General features: G+C 34.9%; 1 protein-coding gene across 1 annotated transcript in view; it reads right to left on the bottom strand.

Moving 5' to 3' along the window:
* Positions 1-24,571, bottom strand: part of LOC137398022 (uncharacterized) — a 95,676-nt gene that overhangs the window by 56,167 nt on the left and 14,938 nt on the right. The window contains exons 6-15 of the mRNA XM_068084121.1: positions 19,742-19,882; positions 16,961-17,101; positions 15,894-16,034; positions 15,355-15,495; positions 10,198-10,275; positions 9,029-9,240; positions 8,375-8,541; positions 7,995-8,158; positions 6,429-6,569; positions 5,563-5,703 (exon numbers count right to left, since the gene is read on the bottom strand). Coding sequence (XP_067940222.1) covers positions 5,563-5,703; positions 6,429-6,569; positions 7,995-8,158; positions 8,375-8,541; positions 9,029-9,240; positions 10,198-10,275; positions 15,355-15,495; positions 15,894-16,034; positions 16,961-17,101; positions 19,742-19,882 — 1,467 coding nt within the window. The remainder of the gene's footprint in view (positions 1-5,562; positions 5,704-6,428; positions 6,570-7,994; positions 8,159-8,374; positions 8,542-9,028; positions 9,241-10,197; positions 10,276-15,354; positions 15,496-15,893; positions 16,035-16,960; positions 17,102-19,741; positions 19,883-24,571) is intronic.

Raw genomic sequence — 24,571 nt, 5'->3', positions numbered from 1 at the left:
AAAAGTGACAGCAGTAAAATGACGATAAAACAGACCCGTAAGAACAATAGACATGGTTTTATCGAATGCGTGAAGGATATTTGTGAAATATTTCGACGAAGAAGGTTGCATGAAAGTGTAAACAGAAACCGTATAACACAGTTATGGCACATTTGTGCTATTTTGAAAAGAGAACCCAAACTACGGCAGTCTCATGCGATTAACTGTTCGTTTTTGAGCTTTTTAAAAGCTTGTATTCCCATTCCCACATATTTTGCACTTACAACACAACAGAGTAAGACATGGTGAATATTTTGATATCAAATAACTGTAATGTGAATTTTGTTGCAAGTCAACCTTTAAAAACATTAATTAATTTTATTTTTTGGCAATATAATTAGAAATATTATTTCCTTTCTTCATGGCAGTTTTTTTATTCTTACTTGATTTTGAATAGTATGTTTTTAATATATCGAACAACAAGCATTTTATCATTTAGGTGTATTATATTGTGTACTATATTATAATCTCTGTTTAATCAAATTTAAATGATTATTTACATTTATTATCTAAATATGGACTATTACATTAACTAGTACACCAGCCAGAATGGTGCAATAAAAGAGATATTCACGAGTAACCAGTACCTGCTAACTTTTCTCATGAAGAACAAGGTGACTGAATGACATAGTGGTAGCGCACTTGGTATGGAACCTTATGCTGCTGGCTCCACTCTTAATTATGGCAATATTTTTTCTTAACTCTCTTAGTATGGCTTTGGATAGATGGATAAACAAGATGATAGAATTATGGATGATATTCTCATGATAGAAAATATTATAAATAGGATGCAATCCAATTATTGAGAAGTACATGCTTCTACTTAAAAAATTGTACAACGCTATACTAAAATATTGCTTCCTAGTTCATGATAACCACTTTTGTTAATAAGAATTTATAATATATCACATTATACTAAATACATATTATTAACGTTTTAGATGTGATGGACTTAGCTAGTCGCAAAAAATAGTTCAAAGTTTTTGACTAGTGAATTGGTGAAAAATAAAGGTTAAATATCATTCAATAAATATCGATATATTTATTGACTGCAGCATGTATGTTGTGCAACTTGTATGTTGTGCATGACTGTGCAGTATGTTGATGCAACTTTATTTCGATTGAACTTCTTTCAACTTTATCCTTAGAATCCTGATTGCCAGTATTCTTGCATTGGGTAGGGTATGGCAAAAAACCTGATGGACAATTTACCTGCATCCAAAAGGCCCTGTTTCCAAAGGCTGTTTCTAAGCAACAGCATAGACCGATCAAATTAATTCTTGCAGGCAACGCTAGACCGAAAATTCTACTCCCGTTAAAAATTGGTTTAATCAAATATCTTATTCTATTTACTTTGATAAAAGAACAATTTACTGAAGGTTGTCATGAAGAAATTAATACGACCTGTTTGCTAGTCAGCGATAGATGATTGCAATGCAATTAAGGAATTAAATGATACTTACAATAAATTTGCAGGTTATTTTATATAAAGAACAATTATGAGCATGTGCTCAACAAATATGATGCTAATGGAAAATCTTTTAGAGGTTTTTGGAATCATATGACAATTTATAGATATTTATACGTGTATATGTATATGTACATATATAAAAAAAAATAAATATATATATATATATATATATATATATATATAAATTGTTTCCTCACCCCGAATACCTCGTATGGGTGATAAATTCTGTTCTAAGTTGGGTCTCCTACCAGAGACCTGGGAGTTTGTGCACTCGCCTCAAGATCTTAGCTGTTCCCAATAGCGCACTTTTTTGCAACTCACATGAGTTGATTGTTGTTGGTATTTGGGCAAGCCACATTTTATGTGCTGGGGTTATTGCGCCCAGTGCCCCAATGACTACTGGGATTACAGTTGTTCTTACATTCCAGCATTTTTAATCTCTTCTCCAAGAGGGAGATATTTCTCTACCTTTTCTTTTTCTTTGCTGGCTATATTGTAGTCATTGGGTACTGCTATATCTATTATAGTAGCCCTCTTGTTTTCCTTGTCTACCACCACTCTATCTGGTTGGTTCGCTAGGACATGCTTGTCAGTTCAGATGTAGAAGTCCCAGAGGATCGTAGCGCGGTCAATTTCATTGACCTTACCAGGAGCTTCCAGCCAGTGTTGTGGTTTATTAAGGCCATACTCATCACATAGACTTCTATACACAACACCTGCAACATGATTATGCCGCTCAGTGTATGCGTTTCCTGCTAGCTGCTTGCATCCACTGATGATGTGTTGGATGGTCTCAGGTGCATCTTTGCACAGTATGCATCTAGGATCGTCTCTAGTGTGATAGATTTTCGTTTGGAGTTGCCTTGTTGGGAGCACTTGCTCCTGGGCTGTCATGATTAGCGACTCTGTATTGGCCATTAGGTTTCCTTTGTTCAGCCACATATATGTCTGGTGAAGATCGCCAACCTTAGATATTTGTTGGTGGTAAGCACCATAAAGAGGTTTTGTGTGCCAGTCAATTTCTTCATCATCAGGGCATAGGTCCGTTGTAAGAGCAGCCGATTGAAATTCAGCTAGTAACTTATCTGAAATGGCCATGGAGGCTGCATATGCTTTGATGCTTTGCTACTTTTCTTTCACTGTCTGCTGTACACTTTTGAGTCCCTTACCGCCATCTTTCATATCAAGATACAATCTAGTAGTATCAGATTTTGGGTGGAGTGCTCCATGCATGGTCAGCAGCTTACGAATTGTTATATCCGTTTCTTTGATGGCTTCCTCAGTCTACTTTACTATGCCTGCTGGATATCTTATTACTTGCAGTGCGTAGGTATTTATTGCCATGACTTGACTCCTGGCATTCAGCTGACTCCATAAGACCTGCCAAAGGCGTTTTTTGTATTTGGTCATGGCTTTGTGACGTACCTCGGCTTCGTGGTTGATGTTGCTTTGGATAATCCCCAAGTACTTGTACCCTTCTTCTATATTTTTGATGGTACCAGTTGGCATTCTTAGGCTATCTGTGAGCATAGAATGGCCTTTCTTAAGAATTAGCCTTCCATATTTCTCAATGCCGAAGGTCATTTCGATGTCCTTGCTGTATACCTGAGTGAGTTGTATTAGCAAATCAATGTCCCTTTCTTTGTTAGCGTACAGCTTGATGTCATCAACGTAAAAGAGGTGGTTTATCTTGGTGCCACTCTTAAACTGGTACCCATAGTGAGTCTTCTCCAGCATATTGCTTATAGGGTTTAGGCATATGCAAAAGAGCAGCGGCGATAAGGAGTCACCTTGATAGATGCCTCATTTAATTTTGACACTCGCCAGGTTTTGGCCATTAGCCTCCAGTTCCGTCTTCTATTTGGTCATTGACATTTTGATGAATGCCACAAGAGCAGGGTGAACATGGTACATACTGAGGCACTCAAGTATCCAACTATGGGGAATTGAGTTATAGGCTTTTTTGTAGTCAATCCAAGCCATGGCAAGATTGGTTTGCCTTTTCCTGCTGTCTTGACAGACCATCTGATCCACAAGTAACTGATGTTTGGCTCCTCAGGTGTTGCGCCAAATTCCTTTTTGAGCACTGGTCATATAGTGACTCATGTGTTCTTCAAGTTTGTCTGCAACTATTCCTGAGAGCAGTTTACAAGGTCACCTTGTTCTATTAGGCATTCCATCTGCTTAGCCATTCTAGTGTGAAGTGATGTTAATTTCTTCAACCAGAAGGCTTGAATCATGTCATGGCCAGGTGCTGCCCAATTCTTCATACGCTGCACTCTGCACTTGATGTCCTCTTTGCTGATGGTGAGTCCTTGCTGAGCCACAACGTGTTGATGGCTCTCTTTAAGCCTCTTCAGCCAGTTAGCAGTGGTGTTATGAGTAGTCTCTTTCTCCCAGATATCCTTCCAGAACTTTGAAGTGCTAGATTGGGGAGGCTCAGACATTGGCCTCGGCCATTCACCTTTGAACTTGGATTACACTCTAGATAGATTATTGATTAACAATTTGTTCATTCTCTTGTTATCCCACTCTTTGGTGTACCGCTTCAGTCGTGCCGAGAGTGGTACTAGCTGCTGTTTGGCAGATTCTAGAACTTTTATTGTGGCTTCCCTTTTTTGACGCTCCAAACTGTAGTTAGATCTCTCACTGAGCCTATAAACTATCTTGCGCAAGTCCTTGATCTTGTTTTGTAGCCTCAGCTGCCAGGATGGAATGGCTTGTAGCCTTGTTGGCAGTGGCCTAATATCCATCTCATCCAAGATGACGGTTGCTGCACTGTAGATTAAGGCATTAGTCTCACTGATTGATTCAGTTGAGATCGACTCCAGTGCCAAGTTAATGTCTTCTAACAGCTTCTTAGGTGTGGCCCTGCATTTATGTATGTATATATATATATATATATATATATATATATATATATATATATATATATATATATATATATATATATATATATATATATATATATATATATATATATATATATATATATATCCTTGGTATATATACATATATATCTATATATATACATGAATGTATATATATATATATATATATATATATTTATATATACATAATGGTCGATATACATGTATATATATTTGCATATAGATCAATTGGTCTGTGGCTAAAAATGAAAAAAAGCCAAAAATCCTTCATTTCCTTTGATGTCCGCAATTTCCACTATTCTATCACACTAGATCTACTCAAAAATGCACTACAATTTGCTACAAACATAGTGACTTGACTAAAAGCAAGTAAACATCATCATGATCTATACAAAAGATGTGCACCCAACAAATGGACACAAAGCTTGGACAAAAAAAGACTTAGCAAACATGTTTGACGTAACAATGGGAAGTTTTGAAGGAGAAGAGACATATGAATTAGTGAGCACCCACTTATTATCCTCACAACTTAAACACGTTAGAAACACTACTGATTTTGCAGAGACGACTGCCTAGCTGTATGCAAAAATTCCATAACAACCTAAAAACACTAAAAAAAACTCTACAACATAAAAAACGGCTTAAAACATATCTGCAAAATTTTCAATGAAAACAACTTAACTAAGCTGACTAACTTAACTAACAAACTTAATAGAAGCTACCATGAAACGTATCAACTTTTAGAGGTAATTTTAAATGCCAACTCATACAAACCTTACACAAAACCTAACAACAACCTGAAAAATCTACCTGTGAACATAAACAGAAGACTCAGTAATCAATCATCATCAGCCGCCAAGTTTAATTATGCAAAAGAGCCATAACAAAATCAAAATGACCCGCCATTCAATGTGACGGTTCAAACAAATGTAGCATTAAGGTTCATTTTAGTGGTCCCAGCGAATCATTTCTGAAGCGTCCTAATATCCTACCCACAGGTCTTGAATTTGAACATTCAAGATTGTACAAGGAAGTTTAACACCAAAACTTATGCAAAAATATTCATCAACATGACAAAGTCTTGCAAAAGTTCATACAGTAATGTTCATAAACATGACAACAAGTTGCAAAAGATTTCTTCGAATGCAGTTGCACTCCTACCTGAATGGCGATTTACGGAGGTTGCAATAACGCATGTTAAGTTTTTCTAGGGAATCCAGATTTTCGATGACAACAGGACTAGCAGAATCCATTTTACTGTGAGTGAAACTCAGCTCTTTCAAGCTTGGCAGTGAAGCAATTCTGTAACACATAATCAAAAGATTATTAAATGACTCCAAATCCTGCAGTCAAAGTTACTTGTTTCCTGTTGAAGCAAATTTTTCAATGACAATAAAACATTTTACGGTAAGTTAACTTCTAAGTGAAACTAACATGTTTTATAATAATAATCTAACTTGTGATCTAAGTATATATTCAAAAAATATTTTTTTAGCTGAGCAAAATTTTTCTGTGAAGCCTTTCAAAATACAGACTATTTGTGTAAATTCAAAAAAAAATTGGCCAAATTTACATCTTACACATGCCTTGCAGATTTTACTTCTCTTTTTAAAAAAGAGAAACTTTTAGTAAAATGTACAGCTTGCACATTCTTGCTAAATGCAGATTTTACCCTACAACTGTGGTATGGAGTTTATTGTCATTACTGAAGTCAATAATTATTTGTTGTAATACATATTATTAAACAAAAAAACTCATTTTAAAAATGTCTATCACAAAATGAAAGCACATGGGTTGCCAATAGTTTGCTATGCAGGTCATATGGTTATCCGGTACAGTCGGTTACAGTGCAGTACAGAGCAGTAAAGGCGGATTATTCGTCAAGCAATCTGATTTCCTTTTGAAAGTTATTGAACTTGTACATTCAGGAACATGCAAAAAAGTTAAAACATAAACTCACAGAAAAATTTTCAATAACACGACAAAGAGTAGCAAAAGCTGTTTTGCCTATACTATTTCTGTCCTACCTGAGTTGTGAATTAAGAAAGTTGCAAGACTCCATGTTAAGTTTTTCCAGTGAATCTAGATCTTCTAGGACAACAGCACTAGCAGAATCCATTTTACTGTAAGCAAGGTTCAGCTCTCTCAAGCTAGGCAGAGAGGCAATTCTGTAACAAAGGATTGAAAATTATCCAATGACTTCAACTTCTGTATTCAAAGTTACTTGTTGCACGTTGAAGCAAGCATTTCTACGGAATACAACATATTATGTTCCTTTGTTTTACAGGTCAACAGTTCAACTAGGCATATATTGAGTAATCACCTCAATAAAAACCAATAATCGCATCTTGTTGATCATTGTAAATCCAAATTGCCAACAATTGGAACAAGTGAGGCAGAAAAAACCAAAGTAAAATTAATTTTATTGCTAAATTACAATAGAGACACAGTATCGTAAATGCAGAGTTTGCAGGGGGGCAGAAGCCGTGACAAAAAGATGAGCAGAAACTTAATTTTACAAAGACTAGGTATAATCAGAACTTCACCTTTTTTATGCATTTATGCGTTTTCAATGGTCGAGTGCCAAAAAAGCATTTTGGTGACTTCCCAGCAATTACGTTGTAACTTAATTTTATTATTCGTTGACCACAACCAACAGACTTTAAGACCTTTATGTTATTGACAGTGTTGCCCGAAGATTTTTCTGTAAAATCAGACTAAAAAAACAAAAAAAACAAATTTTAGTTGAGAATTTTCAACTTAAAAACAAAAATTTTGTCCAAGTTTTGTTAAGTACCGCAGGAGCCAGAAAACAGGTAATAATTTATGTTTATAATTATAGCCAATACAGAATCAGAATTTTGTAAGTTTTTTTAAACTGTACAAGGTGCATATTAAAGATTCTTTTCTGCATGAAGTCAAATATGTCCTATCGCTTTACTTCATGTCTTGCTCAATTTTTGTGTCAAGTGGGTCAGGAATAAAGCTTTTAATAACTGCCTTAAATTTTTGCTACCACATCAATTATTTTAGCAGGACATAATTACATATTTTCTAAAATTTGATACTTGAATAACGTGTTTATAATTTGTTGTATCACAAATCTGATGCTATAAAAACCCTACAACTATGACACAGATTGAGCTTTTTAAGTTGTTTGGTCATTTCACTACAGCTGTGAGTGTTTCCGAGGCAAATGATTTATCAAAATTATTACTGCCAAGACAAAATAATCACTTTTTAGTAGTCCTAATATTAAAAAGAATTTACTCATAGTTCGCAGATCTAAAATGAGTGACACAATTTTAACTGTGATTGATTCGACAATTGCTAATAAGATATTGTGATAAAATGACCTAAATAAATAAAATAACAACAGGATGGGCTGTAAGCATATTCTATATTGAATAATTGTACACAGATAATTGTAATTTTAGGAAGCTTACTAGGCCCGAACTATGCCACTTTAAGCATACAAATGCTTTGCTGAAACGTATTATATGGCTAATGGTAGTAAAAGTGCTATTTTACTAGTATTTTATATATAAAATCTATGCTCCTCTTGAATGCTGATCCTATGAAGGGCCTCTAACTTCTTTAAGTCGTCAGTGGCAAGTTCTTCCTTAGGCTCCTCAATAAGGTTATAGACATAAGTTTCATTGAAAACAAGCCTTTTGGATATCCCGAGTGAAATTATTTCCATAACAGGATCTTTGGAGGTAGCATCTATAATGTCCTCCTTCAAAACCTTTTGCGTCTAGGTTTGCATCAACACCTAGTCACAGCTTTTTCCATAATACTTTCAAGGTTTGCTTCTAAACCTCATTTCAAACTTTCTCAATTATCTTCAGGCATTAAACAACACCGAAATGTATCTTCAAAAGCTCACACAGAGTTAGTTGAAAGCTTTCAGTAATTTCAAAGCATATTCTGAACAGATTTTTTGTGCAAACTTTTCTATAAATTAGCTAACACTTGCTGGTCCATAAGCTGGAGAAGAGGGGTGGTGTTCGGAAGCAGTTAGAGAACCTGGATAAAAGAAGTCCGCATGTATATTGTCCTTGAGACCAAGAGGGTGAACAGGGGTGTTGTCATGTACTATGAGAAATTTCAAAAAGATTGTTTTCATCCAAATACTTCCTGACAGCAGAAACAAAGCAGACATTTATCTACCTAATAAATATGACTCATTTAACCCAGGCCTTGCCATTAGATTTTCGGAATACCGCAAGCCTATCCTTTGTGATAATGTGTGCCGTGAAGGCACAATGATTTCCTGAGTAGTTGACTAGGAGCGGCTCAATTTTCAAGTCTCCACTGGCATTTGCACAAACTGCAAGAGTAAGTCTGTCCCTCATTAGTTTATGGCCAAAAAGCTTTTTTTATTTGGCGGTGATGTTTTGGTGACAAGGCAGTTTCATCCAAAAAAGGCCAGTTTCTAAATAAGTAAATAAATTAATTCTTCAAACTTGTTCAATACTTTGTCAGCTTTTTTCTTCTCTGAACTAGCCGCTTTTCTATACCTATTTTCTATGATCGAGTGAATCTCAAGTTCTCTCCTTAAACTGTTTAAAACAACCATTGAAAAGCTTGAACTCTGAAGGGGTTGGTTGCAATGTTTTTTCACCTTCACCATTTCCTCGGGCTTCCACGAGATCATCAAATATGGCTGTCGCCTTGTGCGACAATGCTGACTGCGTGCTTGTATCACCACATATTTCCTTCTTTTTAGTCCATATTAGAAGCAACCTAGCCATCTCATCGTGGATTGAACTCGTTTTACTGGCAAGAATAGTCATGCACTGAGAAGCTTTGCTCGCTTCAAAGAGTTTCTTTTTCCTATAATAGTTGCAATTATTGATTGGCAGCAACCATATTCCTTAGTAATGTTAAAAATATGGGTTCCTCTATCGTATTTATTTATGATCTCAAACTTTTTTGCCATGGAAATAATATTTTCCTGCCTCCTGTAACGTTTGTATCAATCTCAGATTTCATTGTTAAAAAATTGAATATAAATACTTGTATTTATATATGTATGCTGGATAAAAGTTTATGGTAAATATGACTGTAATGTGAAAAAATTGATATTTGCTCTCACCCATGTACTTTTCACAAAATTTCCCACGCTGAATGCTGATTTGAGGGAAATCGGTCATCGTGTCTCATTTAAACGTCTCGAAAATGCTTTTAGTGAACAGCATTTCAACCTCTTTGTTATTTTGACATACATAATAATCACACAGACTGCAAAATTTGAACTCAGGTGAAACTTTTGTTGAAGTCATATGGTGAAATAAAATTTGAATGGTGAGGTGAAAAAATTACCATGTACAGCTTCGTAAGGTAAAAAAAAATTTATATCAGCGTAATCGTAGCCTGAGGTTGCGCTGTACTGCAAAACCATCACTTGAACTCCTTGGTTTTGTATTTTCTAACCCCTCTCCTGAAATGAAGATTTATTAGAGGTGAATTTCTTATAAAGGTTGGTGGTGCATATTGTGGTGGACTTGCCACCACGTAAATAACGTTTTTTTATAGGGAGTTGTGCCCTATTTTATTTTTATCTTTTTCCGAGTAGCTACGACCTCGTGGGCTGGCCTTATGTTCCACTAATTTGCATATCTTATAGTATATAAAGGAAGGCATCAGCCTTATTATTTTGTTCTGAAATACATGTTGTTCCATGAACCATCTTTCTCTTCAGTTTTTCTGATAAGGATAATTACTTGATTTATCGCAAGTATCTCGGCATTTTGCCTCTAAGCGCTGCTCGATATATCAGGACAATTCGACCTGTCGACCTCTACTGGCTGTCGACCCTGTCGACCTTGCTGTAGACTGTCGACCTGTCGACCAGGGGTCGACCCCTGTCTAGAGACGAGCAATTGCGTTGCCTATAGCGTAAGACGTCTCGTACGCCGCTGTGTGTTGGTGATGCAATCTAACGTAAGGTTGCCCGAGTTGGCGACTTGTTACCTGTAGCATAAGACATTCCATATGCCGCTGCGTGTTGGTAACTCGGCCCAACGCAGTGCTACCCGAGGTTAGTGATTTGTTGTAGTGTAAGACGTTTTGTACGCCACTACGTGTTGGTGGCTCAATCCAACACAATATTTTCACTAACTGATAAAAGTTTTTGAAAAATACATTTAGCCTCGTTTAGCAAAGCTAATGTTGCCTATATTTTTGATCATTTGAGCATTTTTGCTCAATTATTTTTTATTCAAGTTAAATTATCAGGTTGAGCTAACCCTTTGAACACCAACGGCCACTTTTGTGGCATTTCGTAATGTGTGTCGAAAACCCTAGTTGCCGCAAAACTGGCAATGGCAGTTTCTGTTTGCAATTGTGGTTTCTAAGCAACAGCGCAAGCCAATCTGTTTAATTTTATTCATAGAGCAAAAGACCGGGACTTTTAACATCCATTTCTACCATTTTCAAATATATTTATCTACTTTCTTTGTTATAATAACAAATCTTCATTTTGATGACATCGCAAAAAAATCGATGAGGCTCATTCATTGAGAGATAATAAATGATTATGATGCAAGTAAAAAATTTCATTATATTACCTATAATTTACTAGTATATTTTGAGTCATGAATTGACGATGAACATCTGCTCGATGGATATGATACTACTGTGAATGGTTTTACAGATTTTATAAAATTGGTGGAATTTGTCGAAATCAGTCATCGTGTCCCATTCAGGCGTTGTGAGAAAGTTTTTTGTGAATAGCATGTCAGCGTCTTTGTTCTTTGTTTGTGGGTAATAAGCACACCAACTGCCAAATTTGAACTCAGGCAAAACCTCTGTTGAATTCAAATGGTGAGTTAAGATTTGTATGAGAAGGTGAAAAAAATCATCATGTTCCATTACGTACGGTGAAAAAAGCATATATCAGGGTAGTCGTATTTTGAAGGGGCACTGTATTAATTATCTTGATTGTGTTGCAATCAAAGTTTCAAAAAAATGACATGAAGCTTTCAAGTTAGAAAAATGGCTTTTGTTACCCTATAGCGATTAATACTATTGTATGTTGTACTTTGTTCTCGACTCATATTCTCATCGTTCATTATATATGTTGACCCTAGTAACTATGCTTACCTACGATAACTGTAGTAAATTTAATATATTTAGTGTTTATTATTTGCAATAATATGTAGCATTATAATGTACTGTGGACGGAATGTATCATAGTGAGTTCTTAACTTCCTGACAGTTATTGTGTCTGCACATCAACTGAACAATAAGACTTTTACACATAGTGGTTTAGGAACGAAGTACTACAATATACATGTATATGTAGGCTGGTATACATGTTAGTAGGGCTGGTATCATACGAAACCGGCCCTACTAACATATGCAATTGCATATAGGCACAAAAAATACCACCCAAATTTTGAAGGTAAATGATATTGCAAATCATAAGTTATTGTGTTTGGGTAAAAGTTGAAGAAACAAAAAAATGCAAAGAAACAGTCTGCCGTGTTATGATTATTTAGAAATCCTACCAAGTCATTCTACAGAGTTTAGATGGAGACTGACCTTAATTGATGTTTCGTCAATTCACAAAAACCCAAGCCCAGTTTTTTTAATGACATCAGTTTTTCCAAGCCAACAAGTGAATCAGAATCCAATTTATTCGAGCTGATATCTAGATTTTTTAGATTTGTCAGCGAATCAAATCTGTAATAAACAGCAAAGCAAACCATGATCTCTGTAACAGTAGTTAATCAGGCCAGAATAACACATGTAACTATCTGAAATTCAACTGTCTTAGGTTGGTAAGTAAATCGAATACGTAACAAACAATTATAAAGAACAACGATATTGCTGACATTATTCAATAAGAAAAAAAGTATTCTATGTTTTTGTTTATAATTTAAGAAGTGTAGAAGGATACAGTTTATTTCAACTTGTTTATACATATGGGTAAGATTTAAATTGTGATTAAATTCACCAGGTTTTGGATCTTATTAAAGTCAGAATGACCACATTGTTAAACCTGTAATTTTGCAAAATGTTCTATATTTTTAATATCCACACAGTTTATTCAATTCTAAACTGCACCATATAATAAACACAAACTCCAATATGAAGTTGAAATAAGACTTTTCTTGGTCATTGTGGTTGCATTGGTAATGTTTTTGGAAGAATATTTTATTTTTATCACCGTTGTTCTCTGTATGAAGATAAAATATATATTCCAAAACCCTTTCAAATAAGTAAACAGTTCTTGTTAGAGTTTAAATATAGTTCATAATCTAGAGACACCAATTTTACCTTAATTAACAAATGTGATACAGCTTGATGCTTGTCATTCAAACTTGATGAGTATGTGTATGAACACGGATGATCATCACAGATGACACCATGTAACTAGTACACTAGTAACTAGTACACTTGTCAGCCCTGTGCACTGTGAGAGATTGTCATGAACAATTTGTAAAAGTGTAAAATTTCCTCATGAAGCAGCAAGGTGATTCAATGATATACATGTAGTGGTACAGTCATACTTCAACTTACGAGTTTAATGCGTTCCGAGACAGAGCTCGTATGTCAATTTACTCGCATGTCGGTGCAATTTATTTATATATAGAACATTAAATATATATTGATTGGTTTCCATACTCTAAAAAAAGCAAATAAAACACTCAAAACAAGATATTGTAACAGAAAGAACATGTTGGTTATTGTCCTTACGTACTACATGCTTTCAAAAAGCAACAAATAAAAAATAATGCAAGGAAATGTGATTAATTAAAATGTAAAATTCAATACATACAATAGCAGGTAACACTCGCATTTGCCAGGGAGGGAGATATAAGTTATCCTTCGTTACAACAGTTGACTTTGATAAATTTGGATTTTATCAAAGTGTTAAAAGACAAACTTAGAAGCAAACCTAAAAGCAAACTTTCATTTTCAACTAAACGTAATTAAAATTTCTTCGGCGTTCATAGTTTGAAGTTTCTCGCTGGTTAGCGAGAAATGTTTTCCTTTTTTTTCGCTTTCACGACTAGCCGGCCGTTTTATGATAAACCTATCTAAGGATGTTTTCCTTTGTCGCCCTTGCAACATGTTGCGATTAGGACGAACGCAGGTGTCATCACAAATGGTTAATGCACGACCACTAGCCAGCTTGTCTGAATGTCTATTAAACAGTTTGGATGGATAGCGCCCGCCTTTTCACATAGCATCGTTTCAGTTACACTGTCACCGGCCAATTGTTTGTCCAATGCCATCAGCGGTCGTGAAGATCGCTGCACCGTTTAGAAACTATGGTTAATCCTTTTGCGAACTAAAGGCCCTGAATATAATCCTTCTGCTTGATAATTATGAATGTATTTCTGTCATATTGCCGAGCTAGCTCAATCACGCATACACATTTCGCATATTTTTCAATATTTTTCCGTTTAATATCAATTGTTATCATTTGCTTTTTCTTTGTATTATCTTTCATTTTACTGGCAAACTTTTGGTATACGCACAGTACGTTTAATTCACATAATTCTGCACAAAAAATCATGCACAATCGTGCACAAAAAACACGGTGCAACAGTATAACCTGAGCAGTTGAAAAATACAGAGCGATGCTGTTCTCATAAAACACCTCCGGCATACTTGGCAACTGACTCAGGTGCTCGTATCTCAAACATGGCTCGTATGTTAGTGCTAAAACTTGCTTGAAAGCTGACTCATATCTCAAGTTTCTCGTACGTTGGAGCACTCGTAAGTTGAAGTATTACTGTACTGCGCTTGCTTTAGAACCTGATGCCCTGGGTTCCACTTTTATGCATTACAATGTTTTTTCTAACGCTTCTAATATTGCTTTGAAGAGACAGAGAAATGAGATGATAGAACGATAGATGATATTACTTTGATAAAAAATACAATTTTGATATAATTGATATAATCTTATTATAAAGAATTGTGTACTTTTAATTTAAAACATGGTATCACTTCCTTGTTTAGGATAAAAACGGTTGTTAGTAACTTTATTTATCACATTTTATCAAATACATATTATCAACGTTTTAAAGTGATCGACTTCACTAATCACAAAAAAAGTTACACATTTTTGATTAACAAGTTGTTGAAGGATAAAATTTAAATATCATTCAATAAATATCGATACATTTATTGACTGCAGCAAATGTATGTTGATGCAACTTTATTTGGGTCAAACTTCTTTCAACTTTACTCTTAGACTCCTGATTGCTGGTATTCTCGCACAGTGTCAGGTGTGTCAGAAACCTTGATGGACATATTTTCTGCACCCACATGGCACTGTTTCCAAAGGCTGTTTCTAAGCAACAGTGTAGACCAAACAAGTTAATTCTTGCATACTATATTAGGCCAAAAATTTTACTTGCATTCAGACGCATTTTCGTCAAATATCTTTATCTATTTCCTATGATGAAAGAAACAATTACTGGAATGTTGTCACGATAAAATTAATATGACTCATTTGTTGGCATGTAATAAATGATTGCAATGCAAATGACAAATTAAATGATATTAACTATAATTTTCAGGATCATTTTAGTAATAAAACAATGATGAATATGTTCTCAAGGAATATGATGCAACTAAAAAAATTTTTTTTTTAAATGGTACAGATTTTTAAGGTTTTAGCTAGAAAACGGTAGAACCAATTTGCTTCTTTATTTGGTGAAATTTTGCAGCAAAAGTTCACATCTCAATGATATGTCAAAAAATTGTAAATATATCATGTGCCAATATATCACATTTTAAAGTTTTTTATGTTTTATATAGATGAAATTATATAATGACATACTAAAAAATTAGAGTAATGAAAAAGTTTAGAAAAAATTTACTGAGCTTTACATAGAATCTCATAAAAAATCTCACTAATAAAAAAGCAAACGTTCATCAGCATGAAACCCTAGCAAGTCATTCTACAGAGTTTATATAGAAACTGACCTGAATGGCAGTTTCGTCAGATCGCAAGAATGCAAATCTAGCTTTTCTAATGACATCAGTTTTTCCATACCGACAAGCGAATCAGAATCCAGTTTATTCGAGCTGATATCCAGTTCTTTGAGATTGTTCAGTGAATCAAAGCTGTAACAAATAGGCATAGGAAGCAATAATATCACTAATTCTATTCAATCAGAGCAGAATAATTCATGTGAAGATTTATTCTACTCTTCATAACAAGTAGTTCATTATTATCTTATACCTATAATGCAGTAATTTCGCAGCCAAAGTACACATATCAATGATATGTCAAAAATTGTTAATATATCATGTGCCAATATATCCCATTTTAAAGTTTTTATGTTTTATGTAGATGAAATGATATATAATGACATAGTACAAATTTAGTGTAATGAAAAAGCTTAGAAAAATTTGCTAAACCTTGCGTAAATTCTCATAAAAAATCTCACCGATAAGGAAGCAAACATCCGTCAGAGCAAAACCCTAACAAGGCAGCCTACGGACTTGATATAGAAACTGACCTGAATGGAAGTTTCGTCAGATCACAAGAATGCAAATCCAGTTTTTCTAATGACACCAGCTTGTACATACCGACAAGCGAATCAGAATCCAATTTATTGCTGCTGATATCCAGTTCTTTGAGATTGGTCAGTGAATCAAAGCTGTAAAAAATAGGCATAGGAAGCTATAATATCACTAATTCAATTCAATCAGAGCAGATTACTTCATGTAAAGATTTATTATACTCTTCGTAACAACATGTAGTTGTTAGACAAACTGTTATAATAAAAATTGAACGTAGATTAGCCAGTCATAATGGAATTCAGAAATATCTGTAGCAGTAGTCAATCAGGCCAGTGTAATACATGTAAGTATCTTTGATTCTACTTCTCATAGATTATCCAATGACCAAATATATATATATACATATATATATACATATATATATATATATATATATATATGTGTTGAAGCTTACAGCCTGAAGAATGCGCCAGCAGGAAACTGACAGTAGCTGAAATATAAGTAAACTATTTGACTTTCCAATTAATATATATATATATATATATATATATATATATATATATATATATATATATATAGTTTGCTATCAAAGCTATATATATAATCTATCTATATCAAATTTATTTATATAGATTGCTAGCTAAATAATTGGTCTTTACCACACCGAAACAGATTACATTGTAAAAAGAAACTTGTTCCACCGTAACAAGGCCATATATATATATATATATATATATATATATATATATATATATATATATATATATATATATATATATATATATATATATATATATATATATATATGTATATATATATATATATATGTTATATATATATATATATATATATGTATATATATGGCCTTGTTACGGCGGAACAAGTTTCTTTTTACAATATAATCTGTTTCGGTGTGGTAAAGACCAATTATTTAGCTAGCAATCTAAGTTCCTATTTACAGGTCTGTAATTTAAACATTTAGGAAAAAGAGGTTAAATGCAGAAACTAAAGCCTTAATGTTTCCAAACCAAAAAAGGTTTTTGTGATACTACTTTACACCTACCGGAGTCGCAATTTCGAGAGGTTGCAAAAATGCATTTTCACTTTTTCAATGGAATCCAGATTTTCGATGACCACAGGACTAGCAGAATCTCTTTTACTGTAAGAGAGGTTCAGCTCTTTTAAGCTGGGCAGTGAAGCAACTCTGTAACAAAAGGTTATAACTTATTCAATGACTTCAACTTCTGCATTCAAAGGTATTTGTTGCATCTTGAAGCAAACATTTCTAGGAGAATACACTGTATTCTGCTCTTTTGTTCTACAGGCCAACCATTAAACCAGGTGTATATGGAGTAATCGCTCCATGGAAACCAATAATCACATCATATTGAGCATTGTAAATCTAGCATAAAAAACTAAATAATTGAACAGCAAAAATTGAAGAAAAATGAGTTTTGTTGTCAAATTACAATAAAGACACAGTTCAGTAAATGCAGAAATTGCAGGGGCAGAAACTGTGACAAAAAGATGAGGTCGAAGTTAAACTTGCAAAGAGTACAAATAATCAGAACTTGATAATGATATTTTGTTGAATTTTTATTGTTAATTAGAAAATCAACACAAAGGTTGTTGGTTTTTCACACCTTCACCACCGTGAAAAAACTTTGATAGCCATGAAGAAAATCTGGAGAAACTTCAGTAATTTTTCAAGTTTTTTTCTGCTCAACTAACAAAACTTCAAAATTTTAGTAAACTGCACAAGGCGCATATTAAAAATTACTTTTAGCATGGATTTAAATATGTCCTATAGCTTCACTTTATATGTTGCCTACTTGTTATGTCAAGCTGGTCAGAAATGAAGGTTTCTAATGATTGCCTTAACTTTTCCGCTATCAAATTCACTATTTTAGTAGAACATGATTTCATTTTTTTTAATATAATACTTGCAAAAGGTATGTTTAATTTGTCATATCTCAAAGTTGATGTCATGTGTACCCCACAGCTATTACACAGATTGAGCGTAGACAATTTTTTGGTAACTTTTGTTACAATCATGAGCGTGTCCGAGACGAAGAAATCAGCAAAATTATTACAGCTAAAAACGTAATAATCATTTCCTAGTGGTCCTAATTATCAATACAAATTACCCAAAATGCATCAACTGAATATTAGTGAAATACTTGTAGCTTTTAATGCATCTAACATGATTGGTCATGGCAAGTAAGATATTGCGATGAAATGACTGAAACAAATAAAATGCAAACATGAAGATAGGCTATTGACATATTTAGTTTTGGCTAAAGTTACACCGATTATTTTAAATGTATCAAGCCTACTGGAGTTGCACATTGTCGCTTTCGATGTGCAAACTCTTTGCCGAATCGTATTATATGGCTTGTGGTAGCAAAACAGCTAACGTACATGTCTTCTATATAAAAATATATGAATTATAAATATTATACATACAAATTGTGAGTGGCACAATTTTGAGAGAGCCGAGTCATACTGTGTGGCTTGTGGTAGCGAAAGAGCTAATTTACTCATTTTCGATATGGACGTAGCGTCAAAAATTATTTAGAAATAGATAATTTTTCAGACAAAAATTATTTTAGCAGCACAAAATTACTTATTTTGGAAAATCTAATATCTGAAAAGAATGTGTACAAATTGTCATATCATGGAGCTGATGCCATAAAAATTCAGCAGCTGTGTTGCGGAGTAAGCTTACAAATTTTTTTTTTTTGCTACATTCTTGAGCATTTCTGTGACGGAAGACTTATCAACGTTGTCAGAGCTACAAATAACATAATTACTTCTTAGTAGTCATGTTAAGCAATTGAACTTCATAGAGTTCATAGATAAAACAATAATAAAACATTTATGGCTGTAATGCATATGATATGCATGTTCATTGCTAATAAGATATTGCAAAAAATAATCTACCTAAATAGATTAATTACAATCAGGATGGGCTATAGACATATATTATACTGGCTAGACACATGAAGTTAATTGTTTCCATGTGTTTATGTAAATGTACAATACGCTCATTAATTAGCAACTCACCAATCAGAAATACTATGTAATGAACCTATTATAGCCATTCTATGCCACATATGCACAATGTAACATGAGCATATGTAGCAGCGTAAAAGTAAGAGTGTAAGAGTAGGGCTCGGTAAAGCGCATGAGTATGGGGTGTGCATGTGTGCACATGTGTAACATGTGCACACATGCACATGTTTGAAATGTGCACATATGTGCACATGTGTGCATAAATGTGCACAGATGCACACATATAACATGGGCACATATGTGTACATGTGTGTACACATGTGCACAGATGTGCACATTTTAAACATGTGTATGTGTGCACATGTTTGCACACATGTGCACATTTTAAACATGTGTATGTGTGCACATGTTACACATGTGCACACATGCGCACATGTGCATTAACATTAACATGTGAATTACATTAACATTAACATGTGCATTACATTAACATGTGCACATGCACATGTTAGAAATGTGCACAGATGTGCACATTTCTACCATGTGCATGTTAAAAATGTGCAATGTTTAAAAAGGTGCATCACCAAGTGAAACCACACGGCCTCACATTGGTTTGTTACAGTGGGACAATTCTCTTAATATGACAAAGTCAGTTACAGTGCAGTACAAACTAATTAATTTTAGAGCAACCTAATTTCCTATTTACCTGTTATTAATTTAAACATTTAGAACTGTACAAGGAGGTTAAAATCAGAAACTCACACAATAAGGTTCATCAGCAAGACAAAGTCTTGCATAATTCTTTTCTGGGATAATATTTCAGTCTTACCTGAGTGAGGATTTATCAAACTTGCCAAACTCCATATTAAGTTTCTCCAGTGAATCTAGACTTTCAATGACAACAGGACCAGCAGAGACCATTTCAATAAAACGAAGGTTCAGCTCTTTCAAGCTAGGCAGTGAAGCAAGTCTGTAACAGAAGGTTAAAATTATCCAATGACTTCAACTGCCTTCATCCAAAGAGACATTAATGCTATTGACCTCAGCATTTTGCGTAACTGTTTTTCATATAAGTTGAAGTATCAGACTGATTTAAACAAGTAATGCTTTGAGTAAAACATAGTAAGATATAGTTATTAATTGTATTTAGGATGTCGCTTTCAAAGTTCTAAAGAAAATACCTAAAACTTTCAATTTAGACTAGAAATTCCACTGTCATACAGCCCACGACCAAAGTGATATTGGAAAAAATAAAAGGTACTGATGGTTGAGATATGCAATATTAGCAGTCAAATCTCTCCCTGCAATAGGATAAATGCAATATTGGCCAATATTAGAAGTAAAATGCACTGATATTATTGGAATAACCAATCTACTATATAAACGGCAATCGTTGTCTGTCTATCTGTGTATCTGTCCGTCCGCTTTATAGAGTACCGTACTTTTCGGACTATTAGCAGCTACTTTTATATAAGGGCGTGTCTATTCTGTGGTTTTTTTCACCGCTAGGGCGCATTAACAGGAATCTCCGGTTAGTACACGCCTCTATTATAATACATAACCTGCTATTCATCGTAGGGATGGACGATAAATACTGATATGCTAATAGTATGAGTTGTCTTCTCCATATATTGAGTCACCGATAACTTCCAAATATGAGCTGTATAAATAAATTATATGGCGGTCTTTTTTTTCGATTCGATCGTACAAAGCAAACTTACCTAATTAATATGAGTAAGTAGTAAAATTAAATTAGTAGTAAATATTAGTAGTGAATTAAATAAAATTTACTACTCTTTAAATAAATTAATGAGTAGTAAATTACATCTAATTAATATTTACTGCCAACGTGTACCGGGAAGGTCATGTGAACATTTGTTTCTTGCAACCACTAGAAAAACACTGTTCTCTATCTACTATATAAACGGCAATCGTTGTCTATCTGATTGATTGTCCGCCTTATAGAGCGGTCTTTCCTTTTATCGTCATACGAATTTCGGTCGTACGAAGCAAACTGAATTAGGTAATATGTGTAGTAACGGTAAATAAATTATAGAGCTGTCTTTCTTTTTCCATTCGGTCGAACGAAACCAACCGAATTAATATGAGTACTAATTATCGTAATTTCGTAATATGGACTATTAGCCGCTACTTTTCTCTGATGATTTGAGCCAAGCGGCTTATATAAAGGTGTGGCAATTCTGTTGTTTTTCTTTCACTGCTCGAGCGCATTAACCGAAATTCCCGGTTAGCACGCTTTTTAAACGGCAAATTTTCTGCCGTGTTTAAAAGCACCTTTCCTGAGTTCTGCGGCCTATACAAAGGTGTCTATACAGCTATACAAATGTACTATTCATTAAATAAAATAAATTAACGAGTAGTTATTTACATGCAATTAATATTTACTGCCAACGTGTACCGAGAAGGTCACGTAAACGTTTGTTTCTTGGAGCCACTGGAAAAACGCATTTCTCACCTACTAAAATTTCCACATCAAAAAGGTAAGTGTTTCTTATACGATGTTGTATTGTCTATGAATTGCCACATCTCCACTACTTAATAACGTTGGATTTGCCGCTGTTCGTGATAGTGGGTCATGTTCATCTCTTTCAGCAGCCAAGTTACTAATTTTTTTTCCAGCTACGAGTAGGCCTACTGTAACTTACTATTACAGAACTTTCACGAGTACTCCGAGCGTTGTGATACGCTATTGTGAAAAGAAAGAGAGCAGCTGCTATCGACTTACTGTCACCCTGCATCAGCCATGACCAGCTATACGTCGCCTGCTCAAAAGTAGGCACACGCCGAAAACTGTTTCTTCATACGCCCGACAGAAAAACCAAAAATGTTGTCTATCCGCATGTGTTGCGTTGAACTAAGGGAGAGAGAGAGGGAGAGAAAGGGAGCGAGAGAGAGGGAGAGCAAGGAGGAGAGGGGGGAGAGAGAGAGGGGGGGGAGGGAGAGAAGGGGAGAGAGAGGGAGAGCGAGGAGGAGAGGGGGAGAGAGAGAGGGAGAGAAAGAGGGAGAGAGAGGGAGAGGGGGAAGAGGGAGGGAGAGAGAGAGGGGAGAGATGGAGAGAGGGAGAGAAGGAGAGAGAGGGAGAGCGAGGAGGAGAGGGGGGAGAGAGAGAGAGGGAGAGAAAGAGGGAGAAGAGGGAGGGAGAGAGAGAGGAAAGAGAGGGAGAGAGACGGAGAGAGGGAGAGAAGGAGAGAGAGAGAACGAGGAGGAGAGGGGGAGAGAGAGAGGGGAGAAAGAGAGAGGGAGAGAGAGAGGAGAGACGGAGAGAGGGAGAGAGCGGGAGAGGGGGAAGAGGGAGGGAGGGAGAGAGAGGGGAGAGACGGAGAGAGGGGAAAGAGGGAGAGAAGGAGAGAGAGAGGGAGAGCGAGGAGGAAAGGGGGGAGAGAGAGAGGGAGAAAAAGAGGGAGAGAGAGAGAGGGGAGAGAGGGAGAGGGAGGAAAGAGGGAGAGATGAAGAGAGGGAGATGTAACTGCATATTTGGAGTTTTTTTACAGTATGAAAGACAACTCTCAATAAACCTTATGCTGCGCGTGAATCTATTCCTGTAGACGGGTAATGCAGCTGGTATTATTAGTATAGTAATAATATAAAACCAATGCACAATCTTTTTTACATCTCAAAACGTCATAGCTTGCAATATCAAGAAGTGATATTTATATAGATTTTTAGAAAATATATTTAAAAAAGTGTTTGGTCATGACAAACAGCAATAATGAAAAGAAAGGATTATATGTTTATATCTTTCTCCCTGCAATAGGAAAAATGCCATATTAGAAGTAAAATACACGGATACTATTAGAATAACTAATATTATTAATATAGTAATACAGTAATAATAGAAAACCAATGAATAATTTTGTTTACATTTAAAAACTTCATAGCTAACAATATCAAGAAGTATTAAAAATAATATTCAAACTTAGTAATAGTAATACAGTAATAATAGAAAATCAATGCTCAATTTAGTTTACATTTCAAAACGTCATAGCTAAAAATATCAAGAAGTATCAAAAAGAATATCCAAACTTATAATTAAATATCATAATCTCTTAAGAATCGTTTGAGAAAAAAAACATCGCCATTTCCTTTACTTATTCTGCGTTGGACATCAGTTAGATACCAAAGTACTAAAATGTTTCTAAAATGTCAGATACTTTGAAATCGGCAACAATGAAACGATTTCAGTACTCCTACGTTAATTACAGAAACCTTCGGCAGTTCGACATTGCTATAGACTGGTGAAATGTGCACATTTTTTTGTGAAATGCGCACGACTTAATCGTTCTATTCCCTGTCGCTCGCCGTTTCAATTCCGGGTCTTCCGGGTCAAAAGTGAGGCTTAGCAAGTTTTAATAACGAGTTTTGTCCAAATAAATCTGTCTATTTGTGTATAATCTTGTGTGATCAGATGGGTAAGTTTTAAGATATTGCCGACGGTTTATCAATACTTGGTAACATATTTAAATAGGTTTGTATGTGTTTTGTATCATTATTATACTTTAACGACACTACACAACAATGGTTAACTTTGTTGATGAAATTTTTTTACAAGGGTTCGTCTTATTCTTGATGAATAATTTTCGGGAGTTGTGTGAACATGTGCATTTATCATAAATCTCCCAACCAATCGCTTCTCTCTTGTTTGGTTGTGGGCAAATGGCCTTTGTTACACAATACCAATGACTGCTATTAAATGTAATACGCTGTTCTTGAAGAGTTTTCTCAATGTTCATCAGACGCTTTAAAGTTTTTTAGTCAGACTGTATCCACATCATGGACAAAACGTAAACCAATGGATAGGATTTAGACCTTAACGACTTTGAACCAGGGTCTAGTTGTGACTACTGCGACAATGAGTAATCTCAGATGTGTGGTCATGAAATATTTGACTGTTCCACATCGGGTGGCCAATAGTTAATTGTTATTGATAAACATTAATGGAATGATTACAATTGCGGGAAATAACAATGTAATCACTATAACACTATTTCTCATTTTTAGTACCGATTTGTGGACACGTTTCCATTAACCACTTTTTATTGTGAGTGCATAAAGATGAGATAAGTCAAATAGCAGAGTCATTCAACTAATTTATGGCCATGTACATGTATATGTATATTTACCCTAGGGCACTTATGTATTCGCGGCATCTAACTTTCGCGTTTTCGCGGCAACAGCCTCTCGCGAAAATTTCATGAGCGAGACTAAACTATCATAACGAACGAGCGAAAACGCGAAATTAAATGGCTTTTTTCATTGATATTCACAATAAAATCGTCATATTAGAAATGCAGGCAATTTTCGTGTGTGGTTGGCTCACTGGGCAATTTTTGCTAAACTCATTATAGCTAGTAGGCCCACACCGACTGAGCAGCTTGGCAAAACAAATTAAGATAATAAGTTTTTTTTGGAAAAGCCTAGACAAATGAAGAAGATGATGATATTAGTTTAGTCATTGAATTTGTAACTGATGAGGATGACAGTCTGGTAGGGAAAGTCATAAAATTGAATAATAATTTTTGTGGTGATGAATATTATTACCAACCAAAAGCAATAACAACCCGGGGCCATGGCCACCGCGGCACCGTGCGCTATAAATACTTGAATTCTAATATTGGTACAACATCAGTCACTGCGGCAA

The sequence above is a fragment of the Watersipora subatra genome, chromosome 6 (genome assembly GCF_963576615.1).
Source record: "Watersipora subatra chromosome 6, tzWatSuba1.1, whole genome shotgun sequence".
NCBI classification, from domain to species: Eukaryota; Metazoa; Bryozoa; class Gymnolaemata; order Cheilostomatida; family Watersiporidae; genus Watersipora; species Watersipora subatra.
This window is presented reverse-complemented; position numbering and strand designations above follow the sequence as displayed.